At 44.2% G+C, this 21,861-nt stretch overlaps 1 protein-coding gene across 3 annotated transcripts in view; it reads left to right on the forward strand.

Moving 5' to 3' along the window:
- The window catches only part of Mylk3 (myosin light chain kinase 3), a 46,985-nt gene that overhangs the window by 5,986 nt on the left and 19,138 nt on the right, over nucleotides 1-21,861 (forward strand). The window contains exons 1-4 of one of the 3 annotated variants that reach the window (XM_070011949.1): nucleotides 1,694-1,851; nucleotides 14,323-14,413; nucleotides 16,314-16,740; nucleotides 20,957-21,414. In XM_070011949.1, coding sequence (XP_069868050.1) covers nucleotides 1,765-1,851; nucleotides 14,323-14,413; nucleotides 16,314-16,740; nucleotides 20,957-21,414 — 1,063 coding nt within the window. In that variant the 5' untranslated portion in view covers nucleotides 1,694-1,764. Of the gene's footprint in view, nucleotides 1-1,693; nucleotides 1,852-3,635; nucleotides 4,298-14,322; nucleotides 14,414-16,313; nucleotides 16,741-20,956; nucleotides 21,415-21,861 lie in introns of those variants that run through there. The other 2 variants (XM_070011948.1, XM_070011950.1) reach the window with 2 other exon arrangements.

The raw sequence follows: 21,861 nt of genomic DNA on the forward strand, positions 1-21,861 counted from the left end.
ATAAATGGCTACTGGTCTGGATTTGACTCCTCATGATGATTTCTGTTCCTGATTTTCAGGCTGAACCCACCTGCCCTTGTTTGCACAGATGACAATTTAACTAGGTATGTGGGGAAGGATGCTATGAAATAAAAAGCCTTCAGCTAAGGAGAGGATTGCTGAGTACTGAAGACAGGGAGACCCTGGAACAAAGCCTGGCCACCTGAGATCTGGCAGAGGACCTCCCCCACACTCAGACAAGGTTTCCATACAATTGTTACCTCTCTTTCTATCTCTTCAAGACAGGCCAACTTTGATTTGATATGATTCCCAAACATAGTTTCTGGATTCACCCTGGCAGGACTGTGGCTGTTGTTTTAATTCTGAGTAGTTGGGATAAGTTCTAAAATTTTTACTATGAAAGACAAAGCAACTGGTATTGGTATAGGAGAGTTTTGGCCCTTAGGTCCCCTCCTCGTCTGCACAGAGGATTATCAGAGCCAAGTCTGTGGGACATAGGCCAGACTTAACTGCCTCCTTACACTGCACTCTTCCCAACCTACAGAACAGAGTGTGGAGTTCCAGGCTCTCTCTGAAGGCAACTGCTTTGCAATTAGGTCCTTTTTCTTCCATTGGCATCTGGTATGACCTTCAGAAAGTCCCTTCCCTTCTCTGCTATTCAAATTTTCCATCTGCAAAATAAGGGAGATTACTTTTACAGTCACTCAGATTCCTCTTGTCTGCAAAAGTAGCCGAATTCTGTAAATTATGAATATGGGGTTGGAATTCTGTCCTCATTGTTTTCTGTGTGGACTTGAGTAAACTAATTCAATTCTCTTGATTATAAAGTAGGAATGATTAAAAATCTGCTCCTTAGGACTATCATGAGTTTTAAATCATGTATGGTAGGAAAACTAAGCCATAGGGTATCACCCATGTTTAGACTCAGAAAAATGAGCTAATATCCAATTCTTGCAAGGCATGAACTCTACCGCTGAGCTACCTTCCCAGCCTAATATCCAATTCTTACAACTCTTTTCCTGATTCCAATCAGTCACATTGAGTGAGTTGTGGCCTCAAAGAGATATAATGCCTGTCCATCTGCAAGCCAGTGTGTGTGTGTAGAGCTTGACCTCCTTCAGGAAGGTTTGGACAGAGAATCCTCTCTAGCTCCTCATTGAACAAAAGCCTTCAGTCCAGCCATCTCCTCATTGCAGCATGCCACAGCCCTTGTGGATTCTACCTCTTTGTTGCTTCTTTAGCAATTCTATTTTGAGAGTCAACAGCTGAATACTCCTACCCAGAAGATGATTAATTAGGCTTTCAGAATGCAAGCAGTCTATTGAAGAAATGCAGGCTTCCAGGACTTTCCTTTGACCTGGAGCAAGGATTCCCAATTTCTTTGGGTCCCTGCACCAGGATTCTGGGCTTTGAACTCAGATCATATTTGTTCTGGAGCTCTGCCCCTTCTCTCCTCCCTCCTTGGACACATGGTGTTTGTTTCATAGTTAAACACTCTGCTAAGTGATGCAGGAAGTAGGGCCCTAGGGAGGCAGATACAGCCCAGCAAAGCAGATAACCAAGTGGAGTCTCTGCATGCTTCTGAGGCCTGGTTAAGGGTCAGAGATAATCAGAAATGCCAGGCTTATCTCTACTGCCTGAGTTCTTCCAGAGAAATGCTCTGGGCCAGCCAGCCCACCTCAGTCCCTGATCTCCAGGCAGTTGGTCAGCATCTATCTCCAGGCAGAGTAAACACTGAGCTGGCACAGCTACAGTGGCTGCAGGATGGGAACTCTGTGCCCTACTCCAGCACTGCATGATCCTTGCACCAGAGGCCAGCAGCGAGCATCAGATTACACCCAGATATTTGTGGTAAGGACAGCTCCAAGTTAATATACTTTGAAGTATGAACAATTGCTAAGGTCACAGGAACAAAGGGCCCCTGATGATAATTGTTCCTCAGACCCAAGGTCTTCTTGGACCAAGAAACTCAGCAGAAAGCTTTGGTGGATGGGGTGGTGAGTTTGGACTTTCCCAATGAATGTAGGGCAGAATGGGCAGACAATGCGCAGTGTTTTGTTGGTTGGTTGGTTGGTTGGTTTTTTGAGACAAGTTCTTACCATGTAGTCCATGCTGATTGACCTCTAGTTGCTAATCCTCCTGCCTTAGTCTCTCAAGTTCTGTGATCACATATGTGTCACCATGCTTATTTGTGTCTGTTTTAAATCACAGTGATAGAATTAACCCACTGCTCTTTCAAGCTTACTCTACACCATTCTGCCAATAACACCCAGAAATGCTCCAAGAAATGGTTTAGACTTCTTTCTGGACTACTTGGGGGCTCCTGTCCTCATAAAGGGAGGGCAAGGAGGCTTATGTTTAAGTACATTTACATTGAAAGGATCTAGCACCAATAGGTCACTGATGGCTTAAAATAGTGAAACCATTCAATGGTGCATTTGGATGTCAAATTTCCAGATCAGACCAGGTGCTGGTGGCTCATACCTGGAATCCTAGCTACTCAAGAGGCTGAGATTTCAGGATAATAGTTTGAGACTCTTATCTCTAATTAATGGGCAAAAATCCAGAAGTAGAACTGTGGCTTAAGTGTAGAGTGCTAGCCTTGAGCAAAAATTTTGCTCAGGGACAGTGCCCAGGCCCCAAGTTCAAGCCCTAGGATTGGCACAAAAAAAATTATCATCAGAGTTGTACCTTGATTGCTTTTATTCAGAAGTGAGAGGCACCAGCACCCCAGCCTTTGTGCCTCACTGACCTCAGGTTGTTGACACATTTCCCTCTATGGGTCCTGCTTTCTCCCCATGAGGGCTGGATGAAGAAGGAATCAGACTGCTCTGTGGCATCAATGGAACTCAGAGTGGCCCTTTGTGATGCTTCTCAGTGACAGCCATAACATCTCTTATTATGTCTGCTTTGTATGTTGGTGCTTCCGTGAATATTTCATTCCAACTGAAGGGTTGTTGAGTCTGTGAGACTCTTACCTACAGTTAATCAGCAAAAATCCAAAACAGGAGACACAAACTTTGTTGCTCTCAAGGGCCCTATGCATGGTACCTGATAGCTGTATTGTCATTACTGGGGGATCAGGACGTTACCTACAAATGTCCCCCACAGGCTTTGCAAGGAACATGCATGACCTATGGGGCAGCATTTGGCAACTAGCCTAAGCTGTTGCCTCTCTGTTCTATCTTTAGGTATAAGTGGCTAGTGAGTTGAGGCATGGGGAGGGGGACCTACAGACTTCCCCCACAAGCAGTCTAAACCCATATTTCAGGCATCAGCCAAATGGGACCCCAAAAGTGTTTGTTTTGCAGGAATATCAAAAGTTTCATTATGGTTGAGTAGTCTTATGTTTCTTTCCACTGGTCATGCTTTTCATTGTAAATTAGATTTACATGTGGCAGGTAGGAGCCAATCTTTTCAGTGCTCAGGGTTGCTAAAGCCCCTTGAAGAGTATAGTTCACAGGTATATACCTAAAGGATACTTCCCCACACACACACACCCAACTTTAACATCAGCTACATGAAGTTTGGCCTGCCCTATGAAGATTCTTAAAATACTTAACTATCAGCAGCTCTCAAAGAGGAATGTTGTAAAAGTCCCACCCCTCCCCCCCAAGGGCAGAACTCAGCCTGTCACTCCTGGCCTGTGGTTGAGTAGGAGATAGGCAAACAGAGGCACCAAGAGGACCTGGCTGTCTGGGATCCCAAACAGCCTGGGCAGACTGGATGGGTTGGTGCTGTGGGCAAGGTGGGTAGCTATCAAGGACAATGAACTTCCACACACACCCATCTAAGTGAAACAGCGGGGTCTCATCTTTGCCAAGCCTGAACTGAGATGTCAGGAGCCTCTAAGGAAGATTTGGGACCTCGGCGTCTGCCAGTGTTGGGCAAGGCCTGCTTAACCACCATGGATAAAAAGCTTAATATGTTGAATGAGAAGGTGGACAGACTCTTGAATTTCCAAGAAGATGTCGCAGAGAAACTGCAGTATGTGTACCAAGGGATGGGCCACCTAGAACAAGGTCTGCACCGGCTGGAGTCCTCCCAAGGGGCCAACAGTGTGCCTCCAGCTGATGGCCAGACTGACTGGCCTGAGGTCGTGGAGCTGGTGAGGGGTATACAGCAAGATAGTGCCCAGCATGGCACTAGACTTGAAGCCTTCTTCAAGATGGTGGTGGCTGTAGACAGGGCCATGGCATTCGTGCGGGCCACATTCCAGAACTTGAAGGTGGTGGATTTCGTTATGCAAGGCAATGTCCCCTGGAGAAAAGGCAGCCTGAGTGACGGTCCCGAGGAGGTTGGTGCTTACTTTCCTGCCCTGGTTGGTAAAGAGATCCTGAGCCCTGGTGGGGACACTGCAGGATTGTTCTCCCTTGTGCTTCCTGTGTGTCCCATTAATGGGGAAAAGGAGAGTCTCAACTCTTGTTGGTGTCCTGTGTAGCCCAGTGGATTTCCAGAGAGCACACTGTCTGCTGTTCCCCAAGGAAAGGAAAGGTGTCCTGGCTGAGATTATGGGCCTTGGGCAGCTTCTAGATGTGGAGAATAATACCTGGAGGTTAGGGAGAGAATGTTAAGTTCTTCATTGTCTCCAGAACTTCTTTTCTCTTCTTCTTTTCTGCTTCTCCCTACTTAAGGTGGGAGACAGGTGTCAGTGCTAGTTTCCTTTGATAGCTCCTGTCCAGAAACTCAACCCCCCCTTCCTGTCCTTAATCTTGCCCCAGAGTGGGTGGAATGGGAGACAGGCAAGCTGCAGCTGCCTATGGGGAGAGGAGTGTTGACAGCGACCCATAGAGGACAACCAGCTGGGACCGGAGCCTGGAGGTGGAGGTGGCATTTCTGAGAGAGACTTTCCAAAGGTTGCATAATCCAGCCTGGTGGCTAATGGAAGCTTGGACACTGGTGGGAGTGGGGGAGGTGTATAGAGGGGACACTATGTTTGGGAACAACTGAGACAACACTCAGACAGCCTGGAGCCACCATTCCCTGTTATTGCCGCCAGCCTGTGGCAAGGATGAGCTGGGGTCTAAAGAGATTTGTGCTTGGCCCAGTGCAGCCAGGCTGAATCTAGCCTAGCTGACCCATTCCCCAACCTCACAAGGCAGACCCCTCCCCATACAACTCCTTGCTGTCTGACCTGCAGCTCCAAGTCTAGCCCGCAGGACAAAACGAACCCCTCCCTTGCAGTGGCTCTTGCCTCTTGATACCAACGCAGTCCTTATAAAAAGAAAATTAACTGTGTTAATGTAAAAAAAATCAATAATTTTAGAAGGAAAATTAAATTAAGTTTATGTGTACATAAACTTGTGATACAGGAGGGCAGCACCAAAAAGGAAAGAAACCCAAGTGGGAGCCACATCTGTCTGTTTTATCTAAGGTCCCCAGCAGCACCAGCACCAGTTTCTCTGTTCCCTTTCAGACCTAGGATCTGTGTCTATGAGCCAATTACTATAATGTCACCCTGTTTTCTGCTTTGTTTTCATACAAACATTGTGCCCATTATTCTGGTCTGGGTGATAAGGAACTATTGCTTTGTATTTATATTCAAAAAGCTTCCTCTTCGAGTTTCTTAAAGTTGCAAAGTACTGTATTTGGAAGATGTCTTATTTTGTTAGCTAGTCCTCTTAATATTTTTTCTCACTTTTAGCTCTGATAAATAACAAATCAGTGGATATCCACAGAAGTATGTCTTTGAAACCAAATGTGAGTTTATCTGTATGATATACTCTAAATAGTAAGTGCCAGGCCAAAGGGTAAATTTATATCAATAATGCCTAACTAGCTTTCAAAAAAATAATTCCAGAGGCTAGGAGTTCTTCATAAGGTAAGCCATGGGTTCTGCATGTAAGAACTGAACTAACTCCAGATAGAAAATATTCAAGGGTGCTGGGTAACAGTGGCACAAGCCTGCAATCCTAGCTACTCAAGAGGCTGAGATTCGAGGCTGAGATTTTCCCAAGCAGGAAAGTCTGTGAGAATCTTATCTCCAATTAATCACAAATCTAGAAGTGGAAGTGTGGCTCAAGTGGTAGAATACCACCTTCAGGTGAAAAAAAAAAAGTTGAAAAGACAAGCCTGAGTTCAAGCCCCAGTAATGGCACAAGAAAAAGGAAAGAAGAAATAAAGAAATATTCAGGAGAAAACAATTGCATCTGTGCTTAACATGTGCCCATTTTTTCCCTATGATTCATTCCTAAATAATACAGTATAACACAGCACTTGCATTGTAGAATGGAAAAATAAGAGATAAAGAGATGATTTAGAATATACAGGGGTTACACATTGTTATCCAGTAAGAAAACAGAGAAGCCACATTTTGAGAGGTCAAATTGAGTCTTTATTGGAAAGCTAGTGAATGCAGGCAGACTCCTATCATAAAGGCCTGTAGCCCCTTGATTACACTTAACACTGTCAGAAAACTGAGCCATGAGAGCAAGAGAAGAAAGATAGAGCATAAAAATACCAACAAACCAGATTAGCAACTATGAGGAGCTGAAGTGCGATACCATGTTGACCAGGAGAAGCACCAAGAGACAGGACAGAGAGATAACAGACAGGAGACACATGGCATGGTGTATCCATGCTTGAGCTTGTCCAGGCCTAATGAGGGTCAGGTTAGGGGGCAGGGGCAGAGGGAGCTTGAAAGTTCATGACCCAAGACTGGCAAGTCCAGTAACCTATTGTCCAAGTCCCAGCCCTTACCTCTAGGAATTCAGGCATGCCCATCACCTGGGAGGTAGGGCTTCTCTGCCTCCACCAAGGCAGAGGTGACAAGATGGTGCCAGTTACACTCAATACCTTATCATCCACCACTTGGCCAACATGGCGCTGGTTAGATTCAACATCTCTTCTTCAACATAAGCTATAAATCAAGACTTCATTGTTTCTCATCTGAGACTGGAGCATTTGTAGATTTTGGTAACTGAAGAGCTCCTAGAACTAATCTCAAGTTTTCCAAGTGTTTAAGTTTTTTGTGTTGAAATAGTTAAAAACACAAATGTAAGCTCTCATTTCTTTTTTATTCATCAGACAGGAAAAGAATGAAAATGTTGAATAATATTCTTTCCTTTGTGCCAGTAATGGGGCTTGGACTCAGGACCTTAGACACTTGTCTAGCTTTTTCCACTTAAAGCTGGTACTCTACCGTTAGAACTACATCTCCACTTTTGGCTTTTTGATAGTTTGAGAGACAAGAATCTCTCAAATTTGTCTTCCCAGGCTGGATTTGAAACAGGATCCTTAGATCTCAGCCTCATATATAGGGTTAGAGGCTTTATACAGACACTGAACAGGATAATATGCTTTTTAGTCGATGTAAAGGCAGCAAACATTCACAGATACATTGGAATGACTGCTATGCCCAGGGGTAGAGTAGTTGTTTAGCACATATAATGCCCTGGGTTTGATCTCTAGCACCAATAAACAAAAACAAAAAAGGCCACACCCACCTAACACAACAGCATCAACAACACCAGCAAATAAAAGCATTTAGCATTAATATCTGCAAAATAAACATGTGGGGTTTTTTCCCTCAGTACCTGGGTTTGAACTCAGGGCTAGACAAGTGCTCTGACTACTGAAGCTATACCTACTCTTTTTTGTGTGTGTGCCAGTACTGGGGCCTGATATCAGGGCCTCAAGCTCTTACTTGGATTGCTTGCTCATGGATGGCATGCTATCACTTGAGCCATGCTTCCTGGCATTGTGCTGGTTAGTTGGAGATGGTGTCTCACAGACTTTTCTACTTAGGCTGGCTTCAAATCTTGACCATCTAGGTCTCAGCCTTTTGAGTAGCTATGATACAGATATGAATCATTAGCACCTGGCATATACCTAACCCTTTATTATGTGCTTATTTTTCAGGTAGGGGCCATTCACAGACCTTGATTCTTCTACTTATACCTCTTACTTAGATGAGATAATATCCATGAGCCATGTACTTCAGTAAGAAAGACTATTTAAAATATATAATCAAGCTCTAATTCCAACTACTCAGGAGGCAGAGATCAGGAAAATTGCTATTTAGGTTCCCTGTGACAAAAAAATCCAATCTCAACAAATAAGCCCAGCATGATGGTCCATCTCTGTAATCCAGATTGTGAAGGAGTCTATACATAGGCATACAGATCCAAGGTTGGCCCTTGGAAAAAGTGGGAGATTAGATCTTAAAAAATATTAAAGCCAAGAGGTCTAGGACATGGCTTGAATGCTAGAGCTCTCATACTGGCCCTGAGTTCAAACCACAGTACCCCCACAAAAACCCCATTAACCATAACTAGATCTAGAAATAATGGCAACTTCTAATATTACTTGAAGTTAGTATTCAAATGTCTGTGATCAGCTTATACTTAAAAAAAACAGGGAGGAGAGATGGTGGTACTCAGGGCCTTCCACTTGGTAGGCAAACACTCAATTACTTAAGCTATACTTCCAGCCCTTTTATCCTTTATTTTTTTGCTGGTGGCTGGCCTTGGATGCAATCCTACCCCTGAATCCTTCCTAACTGTGCCACCATACCTGGCTTGTTGTTTGAAATAGTCTTATCAGATTTTGTTCTGACTGGCCTCAAATTATGATCTTCCTATCTCTCTATCTCTGTCTCCTCCATGACTAGCATTGCAGATATTCAGACACTTTTTTTTTTAATTTTATTTTATTTTATTTGTGAACATACTGTACAGAGGAGTTACAATTACATGGGCAGGATAATGCGTACATTTCTTACCAAGCATTGCAGCCTCCTCCTTTGTTTACCCTTCACATCCCTTCCCAGCCTCCCCCCTCCCCCCCATATGCAGACACTTTTTAAATATTTTTTTGTGCTACTACAATTTGAATTCAGCCTTCCACTTAGTAGGAAGTACTTTAAAGTGAGACTTTAAAGTCTACTTTAATTTTTTAAAGTTTATTTATTTAAATATGATCCAAATAAAGCACTTGGTTATATGTCTATTAAAGCTTACTCTGCTATTGAACTAAGTCCTCTATTGATAAAGTATTTAAGCTAGCTTAAATACTGGTGGCTCACACCTATAATCCTAGCTACTCAGGAGGCTGAGATAAGAGAGTCACATTTTTAAGCCAGCCCAGTCAGGAAAGTCTGAATTTTTTTTTTTTTGTCGGTGGTGGGGCATGAACTCTGGGCTTGGGCGCTGTCCCTCAGCTCTTCAGCTCAAGGCAAGCACTCTATACTTGAACCACAGTGCCACTTCAAGTTTTCTGGTGGTTAATTGGAGATAAGAGACTCATGGACTTTCCTGCCTGGGCTGGCTTTGAACCGAGATCCTCAGATCTCAGCCTCCCGAGTAGCTAGAATTATAGGCATGAGCCACCAGTGCTGGTTTCTGTGAGATGCTTATCTTCAATAAATTGCTCAGAAAAAGCCAGCAGTGGCACTGTGGCTCAAGTAATAGAGTGCTAGCCTTGAGCAAAAAGAATCTCAGGGACAGTGCCCAGGCCCAGAATTCAAGCACCAGGACAAGCAAAAAAAGAAAAGAAATGAAATGAATACATATATGCTTTTTTGACCTTTAGTTTTAAGACTTCCATGTTGCCCCAGGATAGCTTTGAACTAACCATCCTCTTGCCTCAGACTACTGAGGCACCACCATATTCAGCTAAAATTTTTAAAATCTTTTTATTAAGGAAAATTATAAACAATAAGAGGTAGACAAATATATATTATAGGCTTTGCTTACATTTTATCTAAAGTTTATACATCATTTATAGGTTTAAAAACTTTTGTTGTTTTTTTTTTTTTTTTTGGGTCCGGTCGTGGGGCCTGAACTCTGGGCCTGGGCGCTGTCCCTCAGCTCTTCAGCTCAAGGCTAGCGCTCTACCACTTGACCACAGCGCCACTTCCGGCTTTTTTCTTTTTTCTTATGTGGTGCTGAGGAATCGAACCCAGGGCCTCATGCATGCAAGGCAAGCACTCTACCACTGAGCCACCTTCCCAGCCCCAAACTTTTGCATTTTTATGAACTATTTATTTATGATCTTGTCCTTGTTTTCTGTCTTTATTGACTTATAAGAGTTCTGTAGAGGGGCTGGGAAGATGGCTCAGTGGTAGAGTGCTTGCCTTGCATGCATGAGGCCCTGGGTTTGATTCCTCAGCACCACATAAAGCAAAATGAAAAAAGCCGGACGTGGTGCTGTGGCTCAAGTGGTAGAGCACTAGCCTTGAGCTGAAGAGCTGAGTGAGTGCCCAGGCCCAGAGTTCAGGCCCCACGACCTGACCCCAAAAAAAAAAAAAAAAAGTTCCATATATTAGTGCAATTAGCTGTCATACAATTTTCAAATATTTAAGCATTCTAGATGGCAGATGGCCCAGAGCTTTCTCTGTCTGAGATCTTGCAATATTTCTTATCTGCATTACTCCAATGCACTGGTACTTGATTGACATCTCTGGTCCTACCTGCTGTACCTATATGCTAGTTTGGGTGTAGATTCCCAGTGCTATTGTTAAACTGCAGCCTTTACTTCCCAGGGCTAGTCTTAGAGAAGAGATTTAGTAAGTGCCCAGTGAATTGAGATACAACTGCAGCTGTTGAACAGTTTTTCAGTTGTGAAAACTGCATTACAGACTTTCTGGAGATACTCTTTCTGTAGTACACTTTCTGGAGATACTCTATGTTCAGTAAAGAGAGTAGAGGTCTAGCTAGGTGCTAGTGGCTATGCCTGTAATCCTAGATATTTAGGAGAGTGAGATATAAGGATGGATAGAGGTTTGAAACCAGCCCAGGAAGAAAAGTCCAAGAGTCTTTTATCTCCAATCAACTAGCAAAAGGTCAGAAGTAGAGGTTGCCTTAAGGCATTCTGCCTTGAAAAAACCAAGTGAGAGAACAAGGCTCTGAGTTTAAGCCTCAGTTATGAGAGAGAGGGAGAGAGAGAGAGACAGAGAGAGAGAGAGAGAGAGAGAGAGAGAGAGAGAGAGAGAGAGAGAGAGAGAGAGAGAATGAGATTTGAAATGTGTGCGCTGACCTTGTGAAGGTTCTGCTTGGACTGGCTCAGTGAACTTGGTTTGGTTGTAACAGTGAATTTGATTATTACTAGAAACCAGGTGCTGTCTTAGAAAAAACAGCTTCAGGCTCAGCCAGGGCTGTGTCTGAGTCACAGTCAAGCTGTTCAGTGCCCCAACCCTTTAGAATGGGATTTGAGGTCTCTTCAGCTTCTACAAGGAAGAGAACAGGAGGTTGCTGAAGACAGAGCCTGGCTGTGGGGCAGTGGAGGCCCATGTGAATGGGAGGCGTGTGATTTCCTACACTAAAATCAGAAAGGGAGAGAACACTCTGAGCCCAATAAGGTCTGCCAAAGGACAGTGTGTACGAATCCCTTCCTACCAGTGGGGGGGTTGGTGATAATGCCTCCAGTTCACCAACTATGCCGTTGGCAAGACAGGGGTGGCAGGACAGGGAGAAAAGGGAGCTATCTGCTAAGCAGAGGGACTAGGCCATACTGATGACATTGATGATATAATAACAGCTGCTAGTATTTTTTAAATGTTTGCATATACCAGGCACTGGGCTGTGCTCTCCATGTATTATCTCCTTACCAAAAAAAGGGCAAAATTTGGTGTCCTGGAATGCCAAGGGGTGAGTAGAACTGAGAGATATGGGCACAGTGGAGGGAACCCCCAGCCTTGGGGCAGGGAAACTGAGGAGGGGTATGGGATGCAGTTAGGGGAAGCTGCTCTAACACTTTACTACTTGGGCCTAGATTTGCCAGCTGTCCCCAATATTGTTTCAAGACAAGCTGGAACTTCAAAGTCCTTTTAGTCAAATGTATTAAGGCATAATAATAAAATAATTATTTTGTTAAAGCATAATTTTTTTATTTTGGGGGGGGTCTCCAGTCATGGGGCCTGAACTCTGAGCCTGGGCACTGTCCCTCAGCTCTTCAGCTCAAGGCTAGCGCTCTACCACTTGAGCCACAGCGCCACTTCCGGCTTTTTTCTTTTTGCTTATGTGGTGCTGAGGAATGGAACCCAGGGCCTCATGTATTGCAAGGCAAGTGCTCTACCACTGAGCTACCTTCCCAGCCCCAAGCATTTTTTTGAACTCTGGGCCTGGGCACTGTCCCAGAGCAATTCAGCTCGAGGTAAGCACTCTACCACTTGAGCCACCACTTCTGGTTTTCTGGTGGTTAATTGGAGATAAGAGTCTCAACGGTGCTTCTGCCTGGGCTGGCTTTGAACTTTGATCCTCACATCTCAGCCTCTTGAGTAGCTAGAATTACAGGCCTGAGCCACCAGTGCCCAGCTCTAAAGCATAATTTATACACACAAACTATAAACAATTTTAAGTATATAGTTCAACAAACATATATACCCCAGTAACAACCACCACAATCAAAATACAGAACAATTCTACCTCCCCTGCCCACCAAAAGGATCATATAATTTTTTTAAAAAAAATCTGGATTTTTAAATGTTGTAAACTAAAAATTTTAAGTGCTATATGAACCAAAGAGATGTGTCCTGATCTGTTTTTGGCCTCTGGATTCCCAGTTAAGAACATCTGTGGCCAAGAGAAGAGAAAGTCCCTTTACTGGTAAGTGTCTTGTGTGTGGGTGCTTGGACCAGAGTGGCTACTGTTAGTCATACCAGGAGCCATATTAGGGACTTCACCAGTGAAAGACTCAGAACCCCTGGAAGCAGCCAGGGGGAGCAGAAGGAGGTTGAGACAGGTAGTTAGATTTGCTTGTAAATTCACTGCTGGATGTGACCAGCATGCTGAGTGCTTGGAATGATGTCAGGCAGAAAGCATGCCACATTAGTGCTGGTCTTGGGCACAGTATTTGAATTTAAGGGATAGATGCTGAGTGCCCCTGTGGGCTGGCACTTACTGAGTACCTACTATGTGCTGCTCATATCTCCTACCCACCCTTTGAAGCAGATATTATCATTCCAATTTTACAGAAGATGGTGTGAGATGCAGAGAAGTAAGAAGTTTGGCCAAGTGGTGAAGATGGGATCCAAATTTAGCAAGGCAGCTGGTTGCCAGTGGCTCAAGTCTGTAATCCTAGCTACTTAGGAAGCTGAGATCTGAGGATCTCATTTCTTTTTTTTTTTTTTTTTTTTTTGGTTGGTCATGGGGCTTGAACTCTGGGCCTGGGTGCTGTCCCTCAGCTCTTCAGCTCAAGGCGAGCGCTCTACCACTTGAGCTACAGCGCCACTTCCAGTTTTCTGGTGGTTTATTGGAGATAGGAGTCTCACAGTCTTTCCTGCCCGGGCTGGCTTTGAACCATGATCCTCAGATCTCAGCCACCTGAGTAGCTAGGATTACAGGCATGAGCCACCAGCACCCCGCCTGAGGATCTCATTTCAAAGCCAGCCCAGGCAGGAAAGTCCATGAGTCTCTTATCTCCAATTAACCACCAGAAAACTGGAAATGGCGCTGTGGCTCAAGTGGTAGAGTGCTTGCCTTGAGCTGAAGAGCTGAGGGACAGTGCCTAAGTCCAGAGTTCAAGCCCTATGACTGACAAAAAAACCAACAACAACAACAACAACAAAAGCAACTAGCAAGACTTTTTGGAATCTATGCTCCTAGCTACACTGCTCCACTGGAAGAGAGTTAGTGGGGGATCCTCCCACTCAGCCTCCAGGCAGACATTACTCATTGATGTGATACACCATTCCTGCAAAGCACAGACATTTTGACTAAAGAATCCTGCATAAACCAACATTGTAGTAACTGTGAATATACACACCTATAAACTGCTATACTGTTAGCTGCATCCTCTACTTTCCAGAGCTGGTACTGTAGGAGATGAGCTGATTGTGTTTGTTTGTTTGCCAGTCCTGGGGCTTTAATTCAGGGCCTGGGCACTGTCCCTGAGCTTCTTTTGCTCAAAACTAGCACTCTACCACTTGAACCACTGTATATGTGGAACTGAGCAATCAAACCCAGGGCTTCATGCATGCTAGGCAAGCACTCTACTACTAAGCCACATTCCCAGCACTGAGCTGATATTTTAAGATGATTTTCCACCACTGGTCTTAGTCTTTGAGGTTAAGTCTATTTAGAAGCGTTGTCAGGGGCTGAGTCTGCCCCTCAACAGCAATATAGCAAAACATTGGAAAGGACCTTGGTTCTGAGTTTGAAGCAGAACTCCTCTTCTTTTGAGTTTTATTTATGGCCTCAAGAAAGCCTCACTGTACATATTCCCCAATATAATAACAAATAATACCTATCTGCTACTCTTACTGTGAATGAATTACATGAAATAACCTATCTTTATGCTAAGTACCTGGTAGTAGGCAACAAATGTCTGTGGCTGGAATGATGGAATTAATGATAATGATCATTGCTTTTATGGTTACTTTAGAACAAAGAACAAGTGGAAGAAAAGGGAGCAAAGCCAAAACACATACTGAACATCAGAGGTGTGCAAGCAGACCTCAAGGGGCCTTGGGAAGGTGAGCAGACCATTTGCTCCTCTATATCATTTTAACAATGGTTTCACACTAAAACCCTAGCAATGTGATTTCTGGAAAACAATTGAAACTGCCTTTTTCTTTTCTCTTTCCTTTCCTTTTCTTTTCTTTCCTTCCTTCCTTCCTTCTTTCCATCCTTCCTTCCTTCCATCCTTTGCTCTTTCTTCTCCTTCTGCTTTTGGCGCTGGAACTGGGGCTTAAACTCAAAGCCTGAGTTTTTGCTCAAAGCTGGTGCAGTACCCCTGAGCATGTCTCCACTTTTGGCTTTTAACTGATTAATTGGAGATAAGCATCTCACAGACTTTTCTACCCAGACTGGCTTTGGACTGCCATCTTCAGATCTCAGTCTCCTGAGTGGCTATGATTACAGGTGTGAGTCACCAGTACCCAGCTCCCAGCTTTATATATATATATTTTTTTTTGGGGGGGGGGGTCTGGTCGTGGGGCCTGAACTCTGGGCCTGGGCGCTGTCCCTCAGCTCTTCAGCTCAAGGCTAGCACTCTACCACTTGAGCCACAGTGCCACTTCCAGCTTTTTTCTTTTTGCTTATGTGGTGCTGAGTAATCAAACCTAGGGCCTCAGGCATTCAAGGCAAGCGCTCTACCCCTAAGCCACCTTCCCAGCCCCAGCTTAATTTTTTTTTTTTTTGTCGGTCATGGGGCTTAAACTCTGGGCCTGGACGCTGTCCCTCAGCTCTTCAACTCAAGGCTAGCACTCTACCACTTGAGCCACAGCTCCTACTTCCAGATTTTCCTGCTTATGTGGTGCTGAGGAATAGAACCCAGGGCCTCATGCATGCGAGGCAAGCACTCTACCACTGAGCCACCTTCCCAGCCCCCCAGCTTAATATTATTAAAATGGCTCGGCAATTGCTTTTTTCTTTATTTTAGTTCTCATATATTTGCTAATTGTCTGTGTGTTTGTGTGCGTGCACGCGCGTGCATGTACGCACGTGCTTTGAACTCACTTGGCTTTCTTGCTTATGACTGGCACTCTACTATCTGAACCATGCCTCCAGTCCAGCATTTTTCTGATTAATTGTAGATGAAGGATCACAGACTTTTCTTTTCAGGCTTGCTTCAAACTGTGATCCTCTGATATCAGCCTCCTGAGAGACTTAAGATTAGAGGCCAGTGCCCAGCTTTCAATTGCTATGTTTTTAAAACACTATACCCTACAAAATATTCAAGTTTGTTTGCTTTAAATGTTTTTTGGGGCTGGGAAGGTGGCTCAGTGGTAGAGCGCTTGCCTTGCATGCCTGAGGCCCTGGGTTCGATTCCTCAGCACCACATAAGCAAAAAGAAAAATACCGGAAGTGGCGCTGTGGCTCAAGTGGTAGAGCGCTAGCCTTGAGCTGAAGAGCTGAGGGACAGTGCCCAGGCCCAGAGTTCAGGCCCCACTACTGGACCAAAAAAAAAAAAAAATTAAATGTTTTTTGGTTGCCTTCAAAGTTCAATTTTCTTTTTAAATTTTGCATAGTATTTATATGGTCTCAAAGTCAAATCAATAAAACAGCTAGTGAAGAAAACTCTAGCTCGCATTGCTTCCTCTTTTTTATTCTCTAGTCTCAACTGTAATTATCTCAAAAGCTTTTGTCTTATCTTTTCTTTGAAGTTCCATCTATTTAGTCCATCTTTGCACCCATTGCATGCATGGGTAAACAAACACATTCTCCCTTAGATAAACTTCCTTATGTACTGTTCTCTACTTTATTTTAGTTTTCAACTTCCAGTATATCTTGAGATCACTTTTTATGGTTGTGCAATACTCCATTGTGTGGCTGTTCCATGGTTCAGAAGATCTCTGGGGGGTCCTTTGGGTCGTTTCCAGTCTTTGGCTATTGTAAACATGTTGCCTTGTGGCTTTGCCTGTTTTCCTGTAGAGAGCCACAAAGCTGACCTGCAAGAAGGGACAGCGGAGAGGCTGACCCTCATCAGCACTCCAGGGACGGGAGCTGACCTCCTCACCCGGGCAGGGCCCTTGCTGGGGCAGGGACATGCAGTGTCTAGCCTGGACCAAGTGTCCCCTGACTGCCTGCTGTTTCCCACCAAAGTGCAAGCCAAAGATCATGATATACCCAGTGAGAACCCTGAGAGTGGCCTGGAATTGTCTATAGCACCTGACTGGGTCAGTGAGGCCTGCATCAGCCAGGAGACGGCACCAAGTACAGGACAAGAAGTATTGTCTGATGAGCCCGACCCTTGGTCCCCAGAGGAGAACATGAAGCTGACTTCAGGGCCCAGCTCTCAGCTCTCAGAGTCACCAAGCCTGGCCAGTGCAGCAACCAGTGGTGGTGAAACACTTCCATGGTAAGGATTGCTCAACAGTGTGGGTCAGGAGAGAAATTAACTGTAGTTCTTCCACTGCATCATGGTTAGCAGGCCAGAGCCATATATTGAGTGACTACTATGGGCATAGCTAGGTTAGGTTCATGAGAAAAGCCTGTTTCGGAGCTCAGTACTGGTTCTCACTCATTACCAATTAGAGTTACCTAGGATGATTTAAAAATTCACCTGATACCTCCAAATTCTAATTTAGTTGACTTGGAAAATCTGGGAGTCTCATCTCCAATTAGCCACCAAAAAGCCAGTAGAGCTATGGCTCAAGTGGTATAACACTAGCCTTGAGCAAAAAAGCTAAGGGACAGCACTGTGGCCCTGAGTTCAAGCTCCAGTACCTGTGTACTCACACACACAAACACATACACATACACACACACACACACACACACACACACACACACACACACAGCTGCCAGATGGGATCACAGAACACTTTCACCGTGCTGGTCAATGGCCTAGCACTGTGCAGGTAGCATCTTGTTTTATCCTCACAGTATGCCCAGCAGATGGATGTGATTGTTGTCCCATTTACTGATGAGGAGATTTAGGCCCAAAATACCAGGCTGCACAGCTAGGTATTCATAGAACTGGAATCTAAGTCTAAAATAATAGACTAAGATAGTCTGAGATAATAGAATCTGTGCCCCTGGCCTGGGAAGGTGGCTCAGTGGTAGAGCGCTTGCCTTGCATGCATGAGGCCCTGGGTTCAATTCCTCAGCACCACATAAGCAAAAAGAAAAAGAGTCGGAAGTGACACTGTGGCTCAAGTGGTAGAGCGCTAGCCTTGAGCTGAAGAGCTGAGGGACAGCGCCCAGGCCCAGAGTTCAGGCCCCATGACCGTACCCCCGCCAAAAAAAATCCTAACCGCTGCACTACCCTGTTTCCTCAGATCAGCATTTAAATTCTTAAATATATGGTTGGCAGAAAAGGACAGGGCCGGGCTGGGAAGGTGGGCTCAGTGGTAGAGTGTTTGCCTCCCATGTATGAGGGCCTGGGTTCTATTCCTCAGCACCACATAAACAGTAAAAGCTGGAAGTGGCTCTGTGGCTCAAGTGGTAGAGCACTAGCCTTGAGCTGAAGAGCTGAGGGACAGTGCCCAGGCCCAAAGTTCAAGCCCCATGACAAAAAAAAAAAAAAAAGACAGGGCAGGTGAAGTCACTCCTGGGTGATATTGAGATATCTGTGCCAGAAGTTCTGGAGGTGGATTTGGGATAGTTGCCATGATATTTAGGACATATTCTCCAGACATGCTCAGCAGACACTGGGGAAGAGTAGAGATCCTGCTGATTGCTCAGGCCCCATCACTAGCCCTATTGGACAGTACATCTTCTGCTCTAGAACAGCCCATAGAAGGACAATTCTTTCAGAAGTCCTCACTTTCCTCTGTACCTGCCCTGATATGTAATTGAAATCTCAATGCCTGGCTCAGTAAGGTAATCTGGTGTCTATTTGTTCTGATGACCTTTGATCTAGAAGGAAATGGGAGCTTCTCAGGAGATCTGACAAGCCTAAGAAAGGGATTCCAGACAGGCAACATGGACCCAGGCCACACCTTTCAATATGAAATCTAGAATTATAGTAAACTATCTCTAAACTTATTTGTGGCACCCAAACATTCTGAGTGAGAATAAAAGATTTTGATCTGAGCCATAAATTGAGTTTCAGGTTCATCAGACCTGCACTGAATCTCAGGAAGGATTGAGGTTCCACTTAACTTTCCTCTCTTACTATGTAAGCATTTTTTGAGGAATAGATTGAGAATCAACTGTCAGCTCTGACTGTCAGGGGCTGTTTATGTGAATGATCCTGAAACCATATCTCAACCTGGGGACATTGCATATTGTAGTTGTTTGGCTGTACCTGCCATAGGTGTGCTAAAAGTGATTACAATGCTAAAAGCAAGGCTCTGGGTTATGTCATGACCCCTTGAGAGGAGCATAGTGGCTTCTCTTTCTGCTGGCCAGATTCTGCACTATTATATAGCTCCTCGTGATAAGGCCTGATTTAGGTTTGGGTGGTTTGGCTTGGCTACTCCTGTCATCATTGATCGAACTATACTTAGTCCCACGGGACACAGTGTTCAAAGAATTTTGTCTGATTGGCTGTGGACAGGATGCTAAGTGTCTCAAATATACAACCAGATATTGGCCTCAGAAATCTAGCAGCTGGGAAAGGAGCTGAAGAAAGATGTCATTCGTGTATTTTTCTTTCTTTTTTTTTGGTGTGTGTGTGTGTGTGTGCGTGTGTGTATGTATGTATGTATGATGCTGTTGTTTGTTTTTGTGCTGGTCCTGGGGTTTGGGTGCTGTTCTTGAGCTTTTTGATCAAGGCTAGTGCTCTACCATTCAAGCCACAGCTTCACTTCTGGCTTCTTGGTAGCTAATTGGAAATCTCATGGACTTTCCTGTGTAGGTTGGCTTTGAACTGAGATCTTCAGATATCATCTTCCTGAGTAGCTAGGAAATGGATGTAATACTATACAGACATGTCTATAATCCTATACAGACATGAGCTACCAGCACCCAGCTCATTTTCTTTTTGTTAAATATAATTTTATTGGTATTATTAAGGTGTTGTACAGAGGGGTTACCATTTCATAAGTCAGTTAAAGAATACATATCTTTTTTGGACAATGTCACTCCTACTTTTGCTTTCTCCCAGTTTCCCTTCCTGCTCCTTCCCACAAGTTGCACAGTTTATTTTCCACATAGTATATATTGAATACTATGCATGCATTCGTTCATACTTCCTCTCTTCCTACCTGTACCCTCCTTTACGCTGCCCACCTAGAAAAGACAAAAAAAAAAAAAAAAAAGCGAACACCTCTACCACCACCAGAAACAAGAACAACAAAAACCCATGTTTCTTATTTCCTGGAATGTATTTTGATAAATAGTATTTTAAATGTTTGGAGGAATTATGCCTTTGGGTTCCTTCCCTAATAGAAACCTCCTTTAGTCTAACTGTTTGAATGCCTAGAGTTTTGTTTAGGTTGTCATGTCCAGTTGTATGTTAGATCTATCTTCCACATATGAGAGAAAACATGGCTTAACTCACTTAATATGATTTGTTCTAGGTCTATCCATTTCCCTGCAGATGACATAATCTTATTCTTTCAAATGGATGAGTAAAATTCCATTATATACATATATATATGTGTGTGTATATATATATATATATATATATATATATATATGCACCATATTCTTTTGATCCACTCATCTATTGATGAGTGGATTTATTGGGGCTATTTCTGTAACTTGACTATTGTGAATAGTGTAGCAATGAACATATATATTCAAGTGTCTATGGTATTCTGACTTGTAATGCTCTGTGTAGATGCCTAAGAGGGGGTATGGCTAGGTCATAGGGAACTTCTATGTTTAGTTTTTGAGGAATCTTCAAACTGCCTTCTACAGGGATTTTGTTTTTGTTTTTGTTTTTGTTTGTTTTGAGGGTGTGACAGTACTGGAACTTGAACTCAGGACTTGGTCTCTTGGCTTTTTTATGCAAAGCCACTTGAACCACAGCTCCCCTTCTCATATTTTGCTGGTTAATAGGAGATAAGAGTCTCACAGAATTTCCTGCCTGGGTTGGCTTGGATCTATGATCCTCAGATCTCAGCCTGAGTAGCTAGGACAAGAGGTGTGGATCACCAACACTAGGTTTCAAAGGGATTCTTGACCTCCAGCTGGGTCACAAACCCCAGTATCACAGCATGTGGTGCCAGAAACAGACCCAGAGAAGGGTAGGCAGAACCCAGGTTTTCCACCTGCAGGCTGCAATCTTCCTGGGTACAAGCAAGTTTCCAGGGACCTTGAGGACATTTGGTCTCCATCTTTGTCCATTACAGGTTGTTTCAAGCTTTCCCTGGATCCTCATACAGTGGAATTCTGAGAGCTGCTGGTCCATCCGTTAATCAAGCTAGCCCTTTTCCTGGATCCTGTCTGGGCAAAGATGTTCTTGGATCCAGAGAGGCAGGGGTTTCGAGCCTTCTAGTTCCCAGTGCACACAAACTCTACTATTGTAAAAACCCTGAGGTCTCCATGTTATAGGTAAAAACTGAGACTATAAAGGCCACTGTCAGAGAATAGCAGCAATATATCTTTGAACCTAGGTCTGTTCTGACTTCAGAGTCCTTGATTTTAACCTTAGGAACATTTTTTTCTCCCTCTCTGCCCAGGATTTCCATTGATATGCAAGAGATGAATACACCTAGGGAGCTGCTTATTACACAAGGGGGCAGCCTCAGATCCACTCCCCCTGTAGGGGCTACCGCAGCTGTCCAATCAGGTGAAAAGGACCTACCTGGGCCCGGGTGCTACTCCAAAGCTCCTGGGGCTGAATTAGAAGAGGAAGTCTCAAAAGGAACTGGAGAGTTTCTCTCATTACAGAAGAGAAACAGTGATGAGAGAGCAAATGTAGAGGAAAAGCAAGGGCATGGGTCTGAGCCTGTCATGGGACCAAGCTTGGCCCAAAGGAACAAGAAAGATGCTGCTGACAAGACCCCAGGCCTGCAGCAAGACAAAGATCCAGGGATAGGACACCACGAGCCTGAAGACTGTGTAGCCAGGGACTCTGTAAGAGCTGAAGCTGGAGGAAAGATGTACCCAGGTGCTAAGGCTGGTGGCATGGTTCTGGGTAAGTAAGGCTGTTGCCAGCTTGGCACAAGCTCTTTGGTGGATGTAACAGATGGCTGTACTTTACTGATGCTTTCGGGATTAGATAGTGTTGGTCTGTAGGTGCCCAGCTTTATTTATTTATTTTTATTGTTATTATAAAGGTGATATACAGAGTGATTACAGTTACATGTGTCCCTTAGCTTTTTCACTCAAAGCTGGTGCTCTACCACTTGAGCCACATCTCCATTTCCTGCTTTTTTGGTGGTTAATTGGAGACAAAAGCTTCATGGACTTTCTCTGCCCAAGTTGGCTTTGAACCATGATTCTCAGATCTCAGCCTCCTGAGTAACTAGGATTACAGAAATGTGCTACCAGTACCCAGCTGTCCTTGTGTTCTTTTGACACAAAAGTCATCAATCTTTTTATTCTGGGTTGATCTTAGTTGAGAGGATTATCTGTGGAATAC

This window comes from Dipodomys merriami, unplaced genomic scaffold (genome assembly GCF_024711535.1).
Source record: "Dipodomys merriami isolate MVZ:Mamm:240054 unplaced genomic scaffold, mDipMer1.0.p SCAF_85, whole genome shotgun sequence".
Lineage (NCBI taxonomy): Eukaryota > Metazoa > Chordata > Mammalia > Rodentia > Heteromyidae > Dipodomys > Dipodomys merriami.